The 20,095-nt window shown below is 42.2% G+C and overlaps 1 protein-coding gene across 2 annotated transcripts in view; it reads left to right on the top strand.

The window, feature by feature from the left end:
- The window catches only part of adka (adenosine kinase a), a 220,702-nt gene that overhangs the window by 142,450 nt on the left and 58,157 nt on the right, over positions 1–20,095 (top strand). For both annotated transcript variants that reach the window (XM_062995561.1, XM_062995562.1), the window contains exon 7: positions 8,351–8,521. In XM_062995561.1, coding sequence (XP_062851631.1) covers positions 8,351–8,521 — 171 coding nt within the window. The remainder of the gene's footprint in view (positions 1–8,350; positions 8,522–20,095) is intronic.

Raw genomic sequence — 20,095 nt, 5'->3', positions numbered from 1 at the left:
CAGTCTTGTTAATTGGAGACACTGAATTGCCCTCTAGGTAAATGGGTGTGTGTTTGTCTGCTGTGCGATGGACTGGCGCCCTGTCCAGGGTGTTACTGTTTGCCTTCCGCCCATTGAAAAGCTGGCGATAGGCTTTGATTTGTATAGCTTTTCCTGCTTTAGCTTTACAAGTATCTCCTGATTATCATGACTAACTGAGCCGATCAGCTCCCAGTAACGCTCCTCTCTACACCGGTGTATCTCTATTTGTTATTGGCAATCATCCCCTCCAATCCAGTTAGGCTGAGACTTCCCACAGTGCATTACTCTTTTAAGCTGGTTGCTACAACAGGCAGGTGTCAGGTCAGCGCAATCAGCCAGCAGCGGCGAGTATCGATCGCTCCACCAGCACGCTAACCCAGATAAAGGCCGTTTCTAACAGCGGGTGATGGAGGGCATCTCCTTGTCGTCACCACTCAACCCGGGTCACGGCACTGAGACTCGGACCGGGGGAAAAAACATGTCGGCACATGAACACGGCGTCTGTTTAATAGCAGGGTAGAGACGGCTAAACACGGGCCTTTGAAGAGCTGAAATAAACTGAAGCAGATGTTCACCAAACAGGAACGCTGCGTGTGAGCGCTGAAGAATTTATTTATGTTGGGTAGACGGATTTGCCTGTGACTGGGAGTACTGGTACATTCTGCATACACAGTGTTTTCTGTAGCAGAATTTTTATTAGAGCTCGCAGATATGACATACACCGATCAGCCATAACATTAAAACCACCTCCTTGTTTCTACACTCACTGTCCGTTTTATCAGCTCCACTTACCATATAGAAGCACTTTGTAGTTCTACAATTACTGACTGTAGTCCATCTGTTTTTGTGCATGCTTTGTTAGCCCCCACAGGACCACTACAGAGCAGGTATTATTTAGGTGGTGGATCATTCTCAGCACTGCGGTGACACTGACATGGTGGTGGTGTGTTAGTGTGTGTTGTGCTGGTATGAGTGGATCAGACACAGCAGCGCTGCTGGAGTTTTTAAACACCTCACTGTCACTGCTGGACTGAGAATAGTCCACCAACCAAAAACATCCAGCCAACAGCGCCCCGTGGGCAGCGTCTTATGACCACTGATGAAGGTCTAGAAGATGACCGACTCAAACAGCAGCAATAGATGAGCGATCGTCTCTGACTTTACATCTACAAGGTGGACCAACTAGGTAGGAGTGTCTAATAGAGTGGACAGTAAGTGGACACGGTATTTAAAAACTCCAGCAGTGCTGCTGTGTCTGATCCACTCATACCAGCACAACACACACTAACACACCACCACCATGTCAGTGTCACTGCAGTGCTGAGAATGATCCAACACCTAAATAATACCTGCTCTGTGGTGGTCCTGTGGGGGTCCTGACCATTGAAGAACAGGGTATAGGCAGGTTAAAAAAGTATAAGTGCTTCTATATGGTAAGTGGAGCTGATAAAATGGACAGTAAGTGTAGAAACAAGGAGGCGGTTTTAATGTTATGGCAATGCTAAAACCTTGAGATGGACTGATTAGCTTTTCTGAGCCTAAAACCTTATTTTTTTAACCGTGATGTTTTGTTTTTATGAGAAAAATGTCATAAAACAAACACAATATGTTCCACAGCTAGTTCCGTAGATCATCACAGTCGTGACCTTGAGTGTTCTGTTGCTTTTATTCAACCGTTTTTAGAAAACAAAAGACGAAAATAAATCAAGCCCTGAATTTTATACTGAATATGATTTAATGTTGACAGTATCTTCTGCCAAAAAGTAGTTCCACACCAGACAACAGGCTACAAAAGGCGTCTGGTTTATATTTAACACTACTGAGTAACCGGAGTTTGAAATGCAAGAGAAACACGTCGAGGGAGAAAGCATCTTCACACCAAAACTGTATCACTCCGCCGTCATGATGCCAAAAGTACATGGACACCCTTTTTAATTTAATAAGTTCAGGTGTTCTAACCACACCCATTGCTAACAGGTGTGTGAAATCACATTACATGTCCCTTTTGGCAGCAGGAGTATATAACATTACCAAGTGATCATAGTTTGATAAAAATTAAGGTACAGGACTAGTCATCTAAAGGTTGTTGGTTCAAGCCCCACCACTGCCAGGTTGCCACTGTTGGGCCCTTGAGCAAGGCCCTTAACCCTCAATTGCTTAGATTGTATCCTGTTACAATATTGTTAGTCGCTTTGAATAAAAATATACACTGATCAGCCATAACATTAAAACCACCTCCTTGTTTCTACACTCACTGTCCATTTTATCAGCTCCACTTACCATATAAAAGCACTTTGTAGTTCTACAATTACTGACTGTAGTCCATCTATTTATCTCTCCTGTATGGTCAGGACCACCACAGAGCAGGTATTATTTAGGTGGTGGATCATTCTCAGCACTGCAGTGACACTGACATGGTGGTGGTGTGTTAGTGTGTGTTGTGCTGGTATGAGTGGATCAGACACAGCAATGCTGCTGGAGTTTTAGATGGACTACAGTCAGTAATTGTAGAACTACAAAGTCAAGTCAAGTCAAGTCAACTTTATTTATATAGCGCTTTTTACAATAGACATTGTCTCAAAGCAACTTTACAAAATCCAGGACCAACAGATACAAAAACCCCTACAAAGTGCTTCTATATGGTAAGTGGAGCTGATAAAATAGACAGTGAGTGTAGAAACAAGGAGGTGGTTTTAATCTTATGGCCGATCGGTGTATATGTAAATGTAAAAACTCTTGTACAAAAGTACTAGAACAGTCGAGGTCACAGCTGATGATCTGCAGCACTCGCTAAGAACATGTCAGACAGACACACAGATAGATATTAATCCCAAAGGAAATTAAGGCCCCGGTAGCTAATTACATAGATCAGAAGTAATAATACACACTGCAAAGAGTCACAGTATACAAACAAGTACCTGCATAATCACAACAACACACTACAACAACTGGGCCTCTGGGTACATATTGTGATGTTATCTGGTATACGTTGTATAGTTGGTATATATTGTAAAGTGGGCGGCACGGTGGTTTAATGGGTAGCACTGTCGCCTCACAGCAAGAAGGTCCTGGGTTCGATCCCCAGGTGGGCCGGTCCGGGTCCTTTCTGTACGGAGTTTGCATGTTCCTCCGGGTGCTCCGATTTCCTCCCACAGTCCAAAAACATGCCACCAGGCTAATTGGAAACACTGAACTGTCCTATAGATACCTAGCCGCTAGATGCACAAACCAGTGCATTGTAGTGCCGGTCCCAAGCCCGGATAAAATAGGGAGGGTCGTGTCAGGAAGGGCATCCGGCGTAAAAATTGTGCCAAATCAATGTGGATCATGATCCGCCGAGAGCCGACCCCGCAACCGAACGGGACAAAGGCCGAGGAAGAAGAAGAAGGTATATATTGTAAAGTATTAAAGTTGTAAAGTGTAAAAGTGTTGTTTTATGACTGAATTGTTTATGTTTTTAATTCTGCTTGGCAGCAGTGCGCCCCTGTATGTGTGAACGTGTGATGTGGTGTTCAGACAGATGTGTAATGGAGATAATCACCATTCACATTATTTGTGTGATTTATTAGTTTGGTCAGGGTTCTGCAGGTAATAGTTCAGCCAGCCTTATATTTTACAAACGTTCAGGGTTTTTTCCATCGTTTTGAGCGTCCATAGACTTTTTAAAAGTACCAGTGGTTATGCTGGAGTTCTGAAGCAGCACTGGCACTCTGAACTTCCCGTGCGCTTCCTCCCCGCCGGCCTGTGAAGTGGCAGAGAGGCGACCGAGTCAAGCTCAGACTGGAAGGGAAGTGAGCGTCCATTAAATCAGCCTCCTCACGGCCATCTCACAACATCAATCACACTAACATGAAAGTTACAATAATGCAGGGGGCCATTTTACCCCGCCCGACGCTCAGACATCACAGTCTAGGTGTGCTAATGATGCTGGTAGCACACACACACACACACACACACACCGCTAGTTCAGCTTGGACTGACTTCCAATCTGTCCTGTTCAGGTTCGTCCTTACAGATTTATTTCATATAGCTGATGGTCAGTAACATTCCAGCATTTAATTACAAACCACATGGCCCGGCGTACACTGTAATGCCAAAAGTACTTGGATGCCCCTCCTAATGTAATAAGTTCAGGTGTTTTAGCCACACCCATTTCTAACAGGTGTGTAAAATCACTTATATAAATAAATCATATGCATCCTTTTGGCAGTGGTTTGGAAATGGCCCTTTTTGGTCCCTGTTCATTCCAGAGAACGTGTTTCTATTGGTCCAGAGTGTATTTTACACCTCTTCGGCAGACCCCGGGCATTGTGCATGCAAGTTGTAAGCTTTCGTGCAGCTGATTGACCCTGGAATCCCTGTCCATGAAGCTCCTGAGAAGCATTTCTTATTTGTTGATGCCTCCAGAGGTCTGGTGGACTTAAGATCTTTGGTTGTCTTGTTCTTTTAGCCTTACAGTTGAGCTGTTCTTGCTCCTAGATGTGTCCACAGTAGGATGTAAAGCGTGGTTAGGCGTACACTGTAATGCCAAAAGTACTTAGACGCCCCTCCTAATTTGATAAGTTCAGGTGTTTTAGCCACAACTATTGCTAACAGGTGTGTAAAATCACAATAAATCATATGCATCCTTTGTGGCAGCGGTTTGGAAATGACTCTTTTCTGTCCCAGTATGCCTTTTCATTCCAGAGAACATGTTTCTATTAGTCCAGAGTTTTAAGGGAGTGTATTGTACACCACTCCGGCAGATACCGGGCATTGTGCATGCAAGTTGTAGGCCTTCATGCAGCTGATTGGCCCTGGAAACCCATTCCATGAATGCCATAGTCATAGTCTTATTTTTTGATGCCTTCAGAGGTCGGATGGACTTAAAATCTTGGTTTTCTTGTTCTTTCAGCTTTACACTTGAGCTGTTCTTGCTCCTAGGTGTCTCCAGAGTAGGACATAAAGCAGTCAAGTCAACTGGGGTAACTCTGATGTAATGATTAGCCTAAAAACCAATTCCATGAAGCTCCTGAGAAGCATTTCTTATTTGTTGATGCCTCCAGAGGTTGGGTGGACCTAAGCCTTTGGTTTTCTCATTCTTTTAGCTTTACAGTTGAGCTGTTCTTGCTCCTAGATGTGTCCACAGTAGGATGTAAAGCTGTCAGGTCGACTAGGGTAGCCTTAAGTTCAATGGAAATTCCTCGTTGGTGCCTAAAACAAAACTGTAAAATGTTTTGAATTAAAAATGTTTTTTTCTCGTGTGCCCAGGTGGCGCAGCGGGATATTCCACTAGCACACCAGTGCCGAGGTTCGAAACTCTGCGTTGCCACCGGTCGGCTGGGCGCCATCTAGCGGGCGGAGTTGGCAGTGCCTGCAGCAGACACGTCTCTGCTAGGGTGGGATGACCGGACTATGTGGGTGGGGTCTGTGTAAGGCTGTGTAAGGACCCTGATTAACAGATAGAGAGGTGCCTGTGTAGAGTGGATGGGTGAAAAAGGGTTCCGCTAAGGGCTGCACGTGGGTCGGAGGAGGCGTGGAAGGACCCCCATTCCCCCATAATTTATCCTGGCATTTCTAGGATAAATTAAAGTGCAGTATATACAGCTAGACCTTGGAGTAAAGCTGATGTGTAGTAAATAACATGCAGAAGAGTTCAGATGAAGTCAGTAAATTATCGTGCTGACTGAGCTGAGCTTCTCGAGGCAGTGCAACAACTATAATCCCTATGATTTCATCGTCGGGTCGTATTTATCTGCCGCGCTACAGGTATCAGCTCTCATAAATTTGACTGTCAGCCGGGTGGAAACGTTCAGGAGTGGTCTCTTTATATTACAGACTTGTGGAGAAAATGAGGACATTTTGTTATGACTAACGCCGCAGCTATTTCACATAATGTTCAGCCACGGCTCAGAGGCAGACAGCGGCTTTCACTTCTCCGGTGGACGGTGTAAAAGCTGACACAGTCGCACTAAAACACCAAGGTCACCTCTGTCCTCTGTGCTCTCTCAGCCACAAAAGCCTCGTCTGGTTTAATGGAGAGTTCTCCCAGCGCTAGGCTGTGCTTATTCTCTCACTCGGACTATTGTAACACACACACACACACACACACCCGTCTCTATTACAGTGACTCTGGATTATTCTCAGTGCAAGATGAACTGTATGGAGGGTACAGAAGTGCAGGCTTTGGTTTCAGGTTTAAACGGGAAGGTGTTTCCTTACCTGCTCTGTGTTTGTTCTCACAATGGCCTGAGTAGCTCTCTTGTTTCTCAGTAAGGAGAGTCCAGACAAGACCTTTGTTTTCCACTTCATCAGACTTTTTTTTTCTTTCTTTTCCTTCTCCTGGAACAAGGGTTGGAGAGCGGCCATGTGTTTGCTCTGAGACGGCTCTCTCGGGCCGCGCTGAGCCATGCCGAGGGGAAATCGCTCCGTTTGTTTGGATTAACTTTATTTCTCTGAGCGGCTATGATACATGCCGGCCACTAAAAACTGTTTCAGTTTAGTGGAAGTTTTAGTTGTTAAAATGCCTGTTATACGAGCTGTCTGGTTTGATTTTTGGGGCGATCCGTCTGATGTTCTCTTTCTTTAAACATTGTGCAGAACTCATTGTGCCGACTGCATCTGTTGTGTTAAAAGTGTCCTGTTTCTAATCTCATGTTTGCCGTAGCCTTTAACCAAACTCTGTACATAGTGTGTGTTATCTCAGGATTCTCAGAATGCTTTCATATCCTACATATTTTATTACTCTTAAACATTTACACCGATCAGGCATAACATTATCCCATACACAACAAACTGTGATGCTCTGTGTATTCTGACACCTTTCTATCAGAACCAGCATTAACTTCTTCAGCAATTTGTGCTACAGTAGCTCGTCTGTTGGATTGGACCCCACATGCATCAATGAGCCTTGGCTGCCCATGACCCTGTCGCCGGTTTACCACTGTTCCTTCCTTAAACCACTTTTGATAGATACTGACCACTGCAGACCGGGAACACCCCACAAGAGCTACAGTTTTGGAGATGCTCTGACCCAGTCGTCTAGCCATCACAATTTGACCCTCGTCAAACTCAGTCAAATCCTCACGCCTGTCCATTTTTCCTGCTTCTAACATCAACTTTGAGGATAAAATGTTCACTTGCTGCCTAATATATCCCCCCCACTAACAGGTGCCGTGATGAAGAGATAATCAGTGTTATTCACTTCACCTGTCAGTGCTCATAATGTTATGCCTGCTCGGTGTATACAAAAAAAGGACACCACAGCTTTGTGCATGCACTGTGTTTACCTTAAAAATGATCTAACCACAGGACAGTTGTAGTTTTACTCTAATCAGAGTTCAGATTAACGCCGCTGCTGTGGGATACACATGCCGTAGTAATCTGATGCACCGAGGGTGTCGAAATTCTGCAAAGTCAGATTTTAGCACGACTTAATTTCCTCATTACAGGTGAGATGGTGGGCTGAGCACCATACAGGACCAGGTTTTTAATAATAGAGCTATAATGAAATTGTATTTCTCATTTAAAACTGTTCACATCCATATGAAGGGCGGCTCGGTGGCTCGGTGGGTAGCACTGTCACCTCACAGCAGGAAGGTCCTGGGTTTGATTCCTAGGTTGAGCGGTCCGGGTCCTTTCTGTGTGCATGTTCTCCCCGTATCTGTGTGTTTCTCTGGGAGCTCCAGTTTCCTCCCACAGTCCAAAGACGTTCAGGTGAGGTGAATTGGAGATACAAAATTGTCCAAGACTGTGTTTAACATCTTGTGTAACCAGTAACTACCTGTCCTGTCATGAATGGAACCAAAGTGTAAAACATGACATTAAAATCCTAATAAATAATAACAACCACATGAAGGGAGATTCACCAGACACCAAAGCTTTTATGTCTTCTGTCATCAATGAGTCTTGGCTGCCCAACAACCTGTTGGCGGTTCATGGCTTGTTGCTCTTAGGGCCACTTAAGAACCACTTAAAGCCACTGTTGGTGGGTACTGGGGCAGTTGTAGCCTAGCAGGTAAGGTACTGAAATAGTAATCGAAAGGTCTCTGGTTCAAGCCCTACCACTGCCAGGTTGCCACTGTTGGGCCCTTGAGCAAGGCCCTTAACCCTCAATTGCTTTGACAATATACTGTCACAGTACAGTAAGTCACTTCGGATAAAAGCATCTGCTAAATGCTCAAAATGTAACTGTACCTTTAAACACCTTCATACCTTCTGTTTGTACCTATATAACCTGATCTTTGGTCCTCATGGGTAGCAGCAGGGAGGGGTGCAGTGTACCTCTGTGTTTGAGAATGGTCCTGCCCTGTATCACCGGTAGTAAAACTCAGCTTCCATCTTGTTTCAGGGTTTCTTCTTGACCGTGTCGGTGGAGTCGATCCTGAAGGTGGCCAAGCACGCCTCGGAGAACAACAAGATCTTCTGTTTGAACCTGTCTGCTCCGTTCATCTGCCAGGTCTTCAAGGAGTCGCTCATGAAGGTCATGCCCTACGTGGACGTCCTGTTCGGGAACGAATCGGTAAGTCGTCACCTATTCTGGTACAGTAGTGCGGAACACCCCACGGGAAGTGCAGGTACTTTCACAGGGTGAGAGAGGGGATACGAGCTGAAAATGACAATCTTATCCATTCAATCTTAACAATTACTTCATTTCCTAATTAGATTGATGTACATCTAATAACCTCCTACTGTTCGGATGAACAAACACTGAAAGATCCAGCGGGTTGTTCTGAGACTTCTGAGGAAGCATAAGAGCCTTCAGGTAGTTAGTGTGAACTGGACTAATTTGGGACTGTATAAGAAAACACAGGGGAAAAAACAGAGGCTAATGCTAACCTCTCTCTCCAGTTTCCTAATGTTACCATGGTACAAATGTGTTTAGTGTTGTTTAGTGACAGCACACTTATAAATCTGTTTTTTTTTTTACAGTGTGCACTGATTAGAAGGTGAATATAGTTTGTGTGTTTGGTTCAGCGTCTCCCTTGATATTCCGACCGGCTGTGGAGGAACCGTGAGTGGGAGAAACCTTCCACGCTGCTCTTTAATTACTTTGTGCCTCTGCCCTCTGAAAGCCATCATGCTTTTATACCCACAAACAGCTGTAAGTGGGCTGGGTATGCTTTAGTGCAGTGTGACCGACAGGCTGGTGTGTGTATGTGTGTGTGTGTGTGTGTGGTTGCTGCTCGTCAGGCCTGACATGCTAAAATGTTGTGGTTGATTCGGGTCTTCCTTCAGCATGTACAGTCCGGTGTACCACAGTGCTGCTAACTTGATTGGTGGATTAAACAGGGTGGTATAGTGGGTAGCGCTGCCACCTCAAAGCAGGAAGGGTTTGTGTTCGGGCAGCCAGGGACTTTTCTGTGTTGACCAGTAACGTGTTCAAAGCTGTTGATCCATTTTTATGACATCACATTGAACAATGTGAAAGACGACTGGATTAAAAACTGTTTAAATTTAGCCTTTACGAAGGTTCTGCCTGCCGGCTGGGCTGAGCAGCCACATGAACAACGATTGGCCTGTTGTTCAGATATGGGCGGGACTAAACCGGATAGGGTCTCTCTCCCATGACTGGTGCAATTACAACCTCTGCTGATTGATGGTGCCTGCACAGATGGGAAAAGAGTGCTGTCAGGGTGTGTCTCTCCGTACACAACGCTGAGCTGCACTGCACTCGTCAAAGTGTAGGTGATAAGATGCATACTGCCCACGTCCTCCTCAATCAGAGCAGGGATCGGCACTGGTGGAGAGGAAGCATGACGCAATCGGGCAATTGGACGCAGTAAAAGGGAGAAAATGCATAGAAAATATATATATAAAAAAAGAGGGGACTCTAAATGCAGGATCCCATAGTTTGTTATTTTGAGAGTGACAGACGTGTTATTGTGGTAACTCATGTGAATTGTGGGTTTTTTTTCACCCAATCCAGTCGTAACCAATTGAAGCGGATCTCTCTCTTATGATAAGATAAGATACGACTTTATTGATCCCCTTAGAGAAATGAACCTGTTACTTCAGTACAGGAGAAGCGTGGTAAAGAACAGAAACGAAAGAGCTGAGAAAAAACCTTGAAAGTAAAACATCAAATACATAAAATACTCAAGAGCCGCCAGACAAACCGCACACAGTGTGTAGTTACTTACACTTTTGAAACTGGTAATGTACTGTATAATATACTGTAATATACACTGATCAGCCATAACATTAAAACCACCTCCTTGTTTCTACACTCACTGTCCATTTTATCAGCTCCACTTACCATATAGAAGCACTTTGTTGTTCTACAATTACTGACTGTAGTCCATCTGTTTCTCTACATACTTTGTTACCCCCCTTTCATGCTGTTCTTCAATGGTCAGGACCCCCACAGAGCAGGTATTATTTAGGTGGTGGATCATTCTCAGCACTGCAGTGACACTGACATGGTGGTGGTGTGTTAGTGTGTGTTGTGCTGGTATGAGTGGATCAGACACAGCAGCGCTGATGGATTTTTTTAAACACCTCACTGTCACTGCTGGACTGAGAATTGTCCACCAACCAAAAATATCCAGCTAACAGCGCCCCGTGGGCAGCGTCCTGTGACCACTGATGAAGGTCTAGAAGATGACCAACTCAAACAGCAGCAATAGATGAGCGATCGTCTCTGACTTTACATCCACAAGCTGGACCGACTAGGTAGAAGTGTCTAGTAGAGTGGACAGTGAGTGGACACGGTGTTTAAAAACTCCAGCAGCGCTGCTGTGTCATACCAGCACAACACACACTAACACACCACCACCATGTCAGTGTCACTGTAGTGCTGAGAATGATCTACCACCTAAATAATACCTGCTCTGTAGTGGTCCTGTGGGGGCTAAAAAAGTATGTAGAGAAACAGATTGACTACAGTCAGTAATTGTAGAACTACAAAGTGCTTCTATATGGTAAGTGAAGCTGATAATGGCTGATCAGTGTGTTATTATTAAGGCCCTACCTAATCGCCCAATGAATTTGACCCACCGTGACCCAGATCAGGATACAGCGGTGGTAAAACAGACATGAATGAATGAACCGTGTTTAATATCTAACCACCAGGCGTTCACTCGGGCTTCTTATGGCAAGAACAGCTGTGGTAATTAATATAAACCCAAAATGGCCACAGCTTGCTTTTTAACTAGACTAATTACATCATTAGTGCACACACACACACATCCACGTAGTCTCTTAGAATCGACAGTTTCTGCGATGTTCCTCCTCGCTCTTGTTTTGTTTGAATCTGTGAGTTTTGGCAGCTGGAGGTTGTCTGTACTAGACAGGTCTTTATGTGCAGTGACGGTGCAGACGCCGTGATCTCCTGCACCCTCCTGGCCGGTGTGTGTGAAGTGTGTGATATCCAGGGAGCACCAGTGGCCTGGTCAACGACAAAAACCAGAGAAAGCGAAACGTTTCACCAAGTGGAACGGCTTCCAGTTAGGTTAATTACGCGAGCGAGCCTAACAGCCGGGCCAAAACCAGATGGCGCTGAATTAACGCTCGCAAATACCGGCGTCAACACGCTTAGCGTCGCACACGTACGCGCTCTCAATTTGCAATGGCAAACAATTTGTTCTCCTTTTGCCAACACGCCTGATAAAATTGAACAGCGCGAGTTGTCATTACAGATGAATTTGTCAGGCAGAGGGCTCAGACTGTGTAGATAAATGGCATGATTAATTGGAACAGAATGAATAACCCTGACTGATTTAGTATAAGCAGTAATTAACTCCAGCACAGAGCTACAATTGTCCAAAATAACAGGGGAGTTAAAGCTATGAATGCTGGGCGCTTGCTAAATGATTGAATTCTCTCTGCCGCCGCTGCTGCTAAGGAAACGGCACGAGAGACAAAGACGAGCAGAAATGACTGGGAGCGCTGGCACATGGTGTCGATCTGTCTCACAGCCTTTTCCCAAAGAGAACACATACCCACCTGATTTAAATAATTGACCTTGGACTAGTCCAGAGGAACAGGTTTGACATTTACAGGACTAAAGAAGAACTGAGTACAAATCACTGATACACTAAGAGCTCATTCACATGAGAAGCGTTTCGTTCAGCGCTCGGCTTGAGTGGTGGGGTAAAACGTCATCAAAGTGCGAATATGAGACGAATCTGCATTTGTGTGGAATAACCATCAAATCCAGTCTGAAAGCTCCACATGTATCTGTGTTTATCTGGATTTTCCTCAATGTTTCACTTTTAAACTTGTGTTACAGCTTGAGGTTCTGAGAGATTATGAGAATCAGAATCAGCTTTTCCAGAGTCTTAAACGCTTATCGTTAAAAAAAAAAAGCTTAACGGGATTTAATGTATTAAAAGAACGACACAGGGGCACTAAACATCTCTTAATTATTACTGCTCATAAGTTTCTCTCCACTAATTAAATTCCTCTCTTGTTGTTTTAGTACAATGTCACATTAAGCTGTGTTCATGTTAAGCGTTGTTCATATGGACCAAGTTGCTTTTATCGCATCATATCAAACAGTTCGTCTCATTGGAGGCACTTTAATGTACTAAAAGAAGGAGACAGGAGCACTAAACCTCTCTTAATTATTACTGCTCATAAGTTCTCTCAAATAATAAAACTCATCGTTGGTTGTTTTAATATAATGAGTCACATTAAGCTTTATTGTTCACGTTAAACGTTGTTTGTGCAGCCTGAGTCGCTTCTACCACGTCATATCAAACAGTTCGTCTCATTGAAGGAGCTTTGAAAAAGTCAGCGGAGAAACTGGGTCAAATCAGGTGAACATAGAGCGCCACGGCAAGCGCACGACTTTTTGTGCCTATCGCTTGTCAGCGGATCACCCAGTAATGATGGGCACACTGGACCAGTAACATGACCAAAGCCTAAGAAGGACGACTGGATTGAGAACTGTTTTAATTTAGCCTTTACAACTGTGACTCTGAATGCAGGATCCCATAGTTTGTGATATTGAGAGTGACAGACACATGTTATTGTGGTAACTCAGGTGAACTAGTGTTGTGTTCCACCCATTTATTCACCCAATCCAGTCGTAGCCAATTGGATCTCTCGCTTGTCGCTGCCCTCCACCCCCTCCCTTGATTGAGGAGAACCGAGGTTGTCACACGCCCTGTTTGACAAGTGCGCCTCTGATTGCTTTCTTTTTACCTACCAGGAGCTGCTAGGGGTGGAGTCTTACACAGCGCACTATTGTGTACAGAGAACCACGCACTGCCATCCATGATCACCCGCTCCCACCCACCATCTGTGCCAGTGCCTCAACCGGTCAGTAGAGGCCGCAAATGCCCTACTGTTCAGGCATTGCCCCTTCCCCCACAGACACATCCAATCGTGTGTCTGTATAGTTGCACAGCTGGCTGATAGCAGTGCTGAGATTCGAACTCAAGATTCGAGCTTTGGTAGTGTTAGCTATGCAGTGTTACGGGTTGGTACTGTGGTCAGTTATCAGTCAGTACTTGTAGTTTCTTGCACATTTAGAACTCATTCCCATCAGACACATCCTAATCGACTGGAAACTAATCTAATCTAAAGTATCTAACATATCTAAAACTATCTAAAGTATCTAAGATATCTAAAACTATCTAAAACTATCTAAAGTATCTAACATATCTAAAACTATCTAAAGTATCTAACATATCTAAAACTATCTAAAGTATCTAACATATCTAAAACTATCTAAAGTATCTAACATATCTAAAACTATCTAAAGTATCTAAGATATCTAAAACTATCTAAAACTATCTAAAGTATCTAACATATCTAAAACTATCTAAAGTATCTAACATATCTAAAACTATCTAAAGTAGAAACTCAAACTCATACATTAAAATGCCGACAGAAGAAAACATTGACTAACAAGAACTATCGACTGATGCCTTAAAATAAAAACACTGAACGTTCATGTCATGATAATAACCAATGTAACGTGCTGACGTGTCATTAAACATCCAAAGTAAACAAACAAACCTGCACACTTAGAAATCGAACTCTCATTCTACACTGAATACTTTTAATGGTTTGGATTTTCAGGTGTACTTTTAAATATCTGCGTCTCTGTGGAAACATCTGTGTACAGATAACCTCTGGACTTTCATATCGTGTGTAAGTGCGTGTTCAAATGCACACACGGTGGTTACAGTGGTGTGTTTTATATAAAGTGGGTATTTCCTTCCTGTCTGCATGAAGAGTGAGAGATTAGCATGACACTCGGCCTTCCTTTCACATCTGATTCGGCCTCAGTGCTCACAGATGCAGACGCAGAAACATGTCAAGTGCAACAGCGGTTCACACTTCTGAGCCTCAGCGAGCCTCTTCCGTGGCCTTGTGTAACCACAGGACGTCTTAAAAACGTCTTCGCCCCTCTCTATAGAGGAATTGTATTGTATAGTGAAAGAACACAGATAAAATTCATTTTAGACCCATAAATATCAAATATATGAATATGCTGCATGTTTTGATGCCTTCACTACTAAGCCTGGCTTTAGGCTTTAACTATTGTCATATACAGTGTATCACAAAAGTGAGTACACCCCTCACATTTCTGCAAATATTTCATTATATCTTTTTATGGGACAACACTATAGACATGAAACTTGGATATAACTTAGAGTAGTCAGTGTACAGCTTGTATAGCAGTGTAGATTTACTGTCTTCTGAAAATAACTCAACACACAGCCATTAATGTCTAAATAGCTGGCAACATAAGTGAGTACACCCCACAGTGAACATGTCCAAATTGTGCCCAAATGTGTCGTTGTCCCTCCATGGTGTCATGTGTCAAGGTCCCAGGTGTAAATGGGGAGCAGGGCTGTTAAAATTGGTGTTTTGGGTACAATTCTCTCATACTGGCCACTGGATATTCAACATGGCACCTCATGGCAAAGAACTCTCTGAGGATGTAAGAAATAGAATTGTTGCTCTCCACAAAGATGGCCTGGGCTATAAGAAGATTGCTAACACCCTGAAACTGAGCTACAGCATGGTGGCCAAGGTCATACAGCGGTTTTCCAGGACAGGTTCCACTCGGAACAGGCTTCGCCAGGGTCGACCAAAGAAGTTGAGTCCACGTGTTCGGCGTCATATCCAGAGGTTGGCTTTAAAAAATAGACACATGAGTGCTGCCAGCATTGCTGCAGAGGTTGAAGACGTGGGAGGTCAGCCTGTCAGTGCTCAGACCATACGCCGCACACTGCATCAACTCGGTCTGCATGGTCGTCATCCCAGAAGGAAGCTGACGCACAAGAAAGCCCGCAAACAGTTTGCTGAAGACAAGCAGTCCAAGAACATGGATTACTGGAATGCCCTGTGGTCTGACGAGACCAAGATAAACTTGTTTGGCTCAGATGGTGTCCAGCATGTGTGGCGGCGCCCTGGTGAGAAGTACCAAGACAACTGTATCTTGCCTACAGTCAAGCATGGTGGTGGTAGCATCATGGTCTTGGGCTGCATGAGTGTTGCTGGCACTGGGGAGCTGCAGCTCATTGAGGGAAACATGAATTCCAACATGTACTGTGACATTCTGAAACAGAGCATGATCCCCTCCCTTCTAAAACTGGGCCTCATGGCAGTTTTCCAACAGGATAACGACCCCAAACACAACCTCCAAGATGACAACTGCCTTGCTGAGGAAGCTGAAGGTAAAGGTGATGGACTAAACCCAATTGAGCACCTGTGGCGCATCCTCAAGTGGAAGGTGGAGGAGTTCAAGGTGTCTAACATCCACCAGCTCCGTGATGTCATCATGGAGGAGTGTAAGAGGATTCCAGTAGCAACCTGTGCAGCTCTGGTGAATTCCATGCCCAGGAGGGTTAAGGCAGTGCTGGATAATAATGGTGGTCACACAAAATATTGTCACTTTGGGCACAATTTGGACATGTTCACTGTGGGGTGTACTCACTTATGTTGCCAGCCATTTAGATATTAATGGCTGTGTGTTGAGTTATTTTCAGAAGACAGTAAATCTACACTGCTATACAAGTTGTACACTGACTACTCTAAGTTATATCCAATTTTTAGTTCTATAGTGTTGTCCCATGAAAAGATATAATAAAATATTTGCAGAAATGTGAGGGGTGTACTCACTTTTGTGATACACTGTATCATCTTAAAAATAGCTTCTCTTCTCTTTGTAGGAGAATTATAGGGAAACAATACGGCATAAAAAATATACAAATATATATATAATTATATATATATATAATATATATATAATAATATATATATATAATTTTAAACCAGTAAGATCAATAAATATCATATATATATATATATATATATATATATATATATATATATATATATATATATATATATATACATACTCAATATAACTCATGTCTAAAATCATCTTTAAAATAGCTTTTCCTCTTTCTGTAGGAGAATTGAATCGTATCATGTAACAATATGACAAAAGTACAGATAAAGTTAATTTTAAATGCGTAAACATAATATTAATATTAAATGGTTGCATGTTTTGATGCCTTCACTACTAAACTATTTAAGGCTTAATATAAATAATGTCTTAAATGTTCTTTAAAATAGCTTCTCTTCTATTTGTAGGAGAATTAAATCATATAATGAAACAATACAACATAAAAATACAGAAGAAATCAATTTTAAACCAATAAATTCAATAAATATGAAATATATGAATAGGCTTCATGTTTTGTTGTCTACACTACTAAACCATTTAAGGTTTAATATAACTTGTTTTGAATCATTTTAAAAAATAACTCTATTTCTCTTTGAGAATTTTATTGTATAGTGAAACAATACAGCATAAAAAATACAGAAGAAATTCATTTTAAACCTACAAGTTTAATAAATATCAGGTATATTAATATGCTGCATGTTTTGATGCCTTCACTATTAATCCATTTAAGGTTTAATATAACTATTGTCCTAAATCATCTTAAAAATGCTTTTCCTCTCTTTGTAGGAGAATTAAATGGTATAGTGAAACAATACAGCATAAAAATTCAGAAGAAATTCATTTTAATACAATAAATATCAAATATATAATTATGTTGCATGTTTTGACGCCTTCACTACTAATGCCTAGTTCACACTACACGATTTTTGCCCTGATTTTCACTCGCTGACTGGTCGCCGCTAGATTTGCTGAGCGCTCAGCGACTGAAGAACTACAGTATATCTAGCATGTCAAATACTGTATCTGGATCTGAGTCGCACAACTGGCAATGAGTGCTATGTCAAGCAGCCAATGAGAACGCAAGATACGGGGTGAGGGGAAACGCAGGGGAGGAGTGTAAAAAGGTGGGACAGGGGCATAATATAGTTTATATCAGAATACATCAGCACACACACAAGTTTTACAGTATTTCTGACCTTATTGTTCTCTACAACACGTAACACCAATGTTACACTGCAAAAAAATATTTATTAACCTCCAACTCACTATAGAACAATCTAATTGACTTTACGCTTACAAACTTTGATCGTTTGCTACTTGTTGACGTGCATTTTTGGACGTGGTATCATTAAACCCCTCGTCACTTCTCGCGTTTGTTTTCGTGACAAAGCATAGTTTGGGAGACCAGAGAAGCTCGCCTGCGGTTCCAGTTGGTGATAGATGGTGTAGTGTGAAACCCCCTATCACCGATCAGTCGTGTAGTGTGAAAGCCACACCGACCTGAAAGACTCCCGATTACAAGAGATCCAGTCGTGTAGTGAGAACTGTACAGCGACCCGACGACTTGGAAAGTCATGTAGTGTGAACTTGGCATAAGACAACTATTGTTTTAATACACACTGGTTTTAAAAATGTCCTGTATATGTTAATACATGACTTTTAATCATGTAATACATGTCTTTAGTGAGACATTATTTATTTATTTTATCTTACTTGTCATTATTTGGATGAGAATTTTCTGATAATATGAGGATAAACATTAAATAATTTGATGTGTGTTAGGGATTATGGCTGCCTGTCCACCTCTCTACAGATCATATGCAACATGGAACTGCCAGATAAAGTCAACGATTACTAGGATCCGTTCAGATTTACTCTCTTATTAATAAACCAAATAGCTGTGCATATCACTGGTTAGCAGATTACCCAGTAATTAAGAGCATACTGGACCAGTAACAGTTTTTTATGACTTCACAGTTTGAACACTGAGAAAGACATCTGGATTGAGAACTGTTTTAATTTAGTCTTTACCATCTAAACAGATGTACTTTTTATTTAAAAATCACTCATTTTAAGTTGATGTGCAGTTTAAATTCATATTAAGAAGCGACTCTGACTGCAGGATCTCATGGACGACAGGGAGAACGCGAGGGGAGGGAGTTAAACACGGGGTTGAGGTAATTAAAAAAATGCAAAGAGGAGAGATGCTGTCAGGGGAACTTAAGTACAGACTTTACACTCCACCAGTCTCCCATGGCATCACCCACAGCACTCAATTAAAGCCCGACTGTCTGCACACGCCTCCTGTGGAACGGCCACCAAGGTAACATGGTGAGACTCACAGAGAGGCCTGGTGGAGAGGGATTTACTATCAGCACTGCTGGGATTTTAGTCAGGTTGGTTTGGGAAAGATCTCATAAAGGCACATGTTTGTTTTCTGCTAAATAAATTAAAAATAGTAATAATAATAAATCTGCTGTAAATAATGTTGAGTTATTATATGGATAAATAGAAACAGGAAATAATAAACAGAACTAAATAAGACTCAATAAATGACACAATTGTGTATAAAGTAGTGAATAAAACTAAAATTACTTTTACTACTACTATTAATATTGCTAATACTATTACTATTGCTATTGATAATGTAATACTACTACTATTATTATTGCTACTTCAAATACTATTGCTAATACTATTACTACTGCTAATATTTACATTGACATTTTCAGCATTTAGCAGACGCTTTTATCCAAAGCGACTTACATTACATATACAGTTACAGTATACAGTCTGAGCAATTGAGGGTTAAGGGCCCAACAGCAGCAACCTGGCAGTTGTGAGGCTTGAACCAGCGACCCTCTGATTAGTAGTGCAGTACCTTAACCACTAGGGTAAAGCTTGCCCAATACTACTATTACTACTACTACTATTGCTAATGATACTACTAATATTACTATTGCTACTGCAAATACTATTGCTAGTACTATTACTACTATTGCTATTGCTAATACTATTGCTAATACTACTACTACTACTATTATGCTACTGCAAATACTGTTGCTATTACTACTACTATTACTACTGCTAATACCACTACTACTAATAATACTACTACTACTATTACTATTACTACTACTATTACTATTGCTACTGCAAATACTATTGCTTATACTATTACTACTGCTAATACTACTACTATTACTATTGCTAATACTACTACTATTACTATTGCTAATGCAACTACTATTACTATTACTACTGCTAGTACTGCTACTACTACTACTATTGCTAATACTATTACTATTGCTAATACTATTACTATTGCTAATACTACTACTATTGCTATTGCTATTACTACTACTACTACTATTACTATTGCTATTACTACTAAGGGCGGCACGGTGGCTAAGTGGGTAGCACTGTCGCCTCACAGCAAGAAGGTCCTGGGTTCGATCCCCAGGTGGGGCGGTCCGGGTCCTTTCTGTGTTGAGTCTGCATGTTCTCCCTGTGCCTGTGTGGGTTTCCTCCGGGTGCTCCGGTTTCCTCCAACAGTCCAAAGACGTGCAAGTGAGGTAAATTGGAGATACAAAATTGTCCATGACTGTGTAAAACATGACGTTAAAATCCTAATAAACAAACAAACAATAATACTACAGTTACTATTGCTAAAGATAATATTACTACTACTATTATAGTGCTCACTTATCATAGTGTCACTCTTTAATAAAACTCCTGAATCTTCATGACTAGTTGGCTTCCATTCTTGAAACTAAACTGATGGATTTGTGGTTCGCTTTCCCCTTTCCGTCATAGATAGGTGATAGGTGTGTGTTAGCATGTTGCTGTGGGATCCAGCGGTGTCGCACTGGGAAACTTCACTTAACACGAGAGCTCGGGCAGTTTTACCCAGAATATCCTTCAGAACAAGCTACTAGGGGA

Source organism: Trichomycterus rosablanca, chromosome 5 (genome assembly GCF_030014385.1).
Source record: "Trichomycterus rosablanca isolate fTriRos1 chromosome 5, fTriRos1.hap1, whole genome shotgun sequence".
In the NCBI taxonomy this organism is placed as follows: Eukaryota; Metazoa; Chordata; class Actinopteri; order Siluriformes; family Trichomycteridae; genus Trichomycterus; species Trichomycterus rosablanca.
The sequence above is the reverse complement of the archived record's forward strand: the minus strand, read 5'-3'. Positions and strand labels throughout refer to the sequence as shown.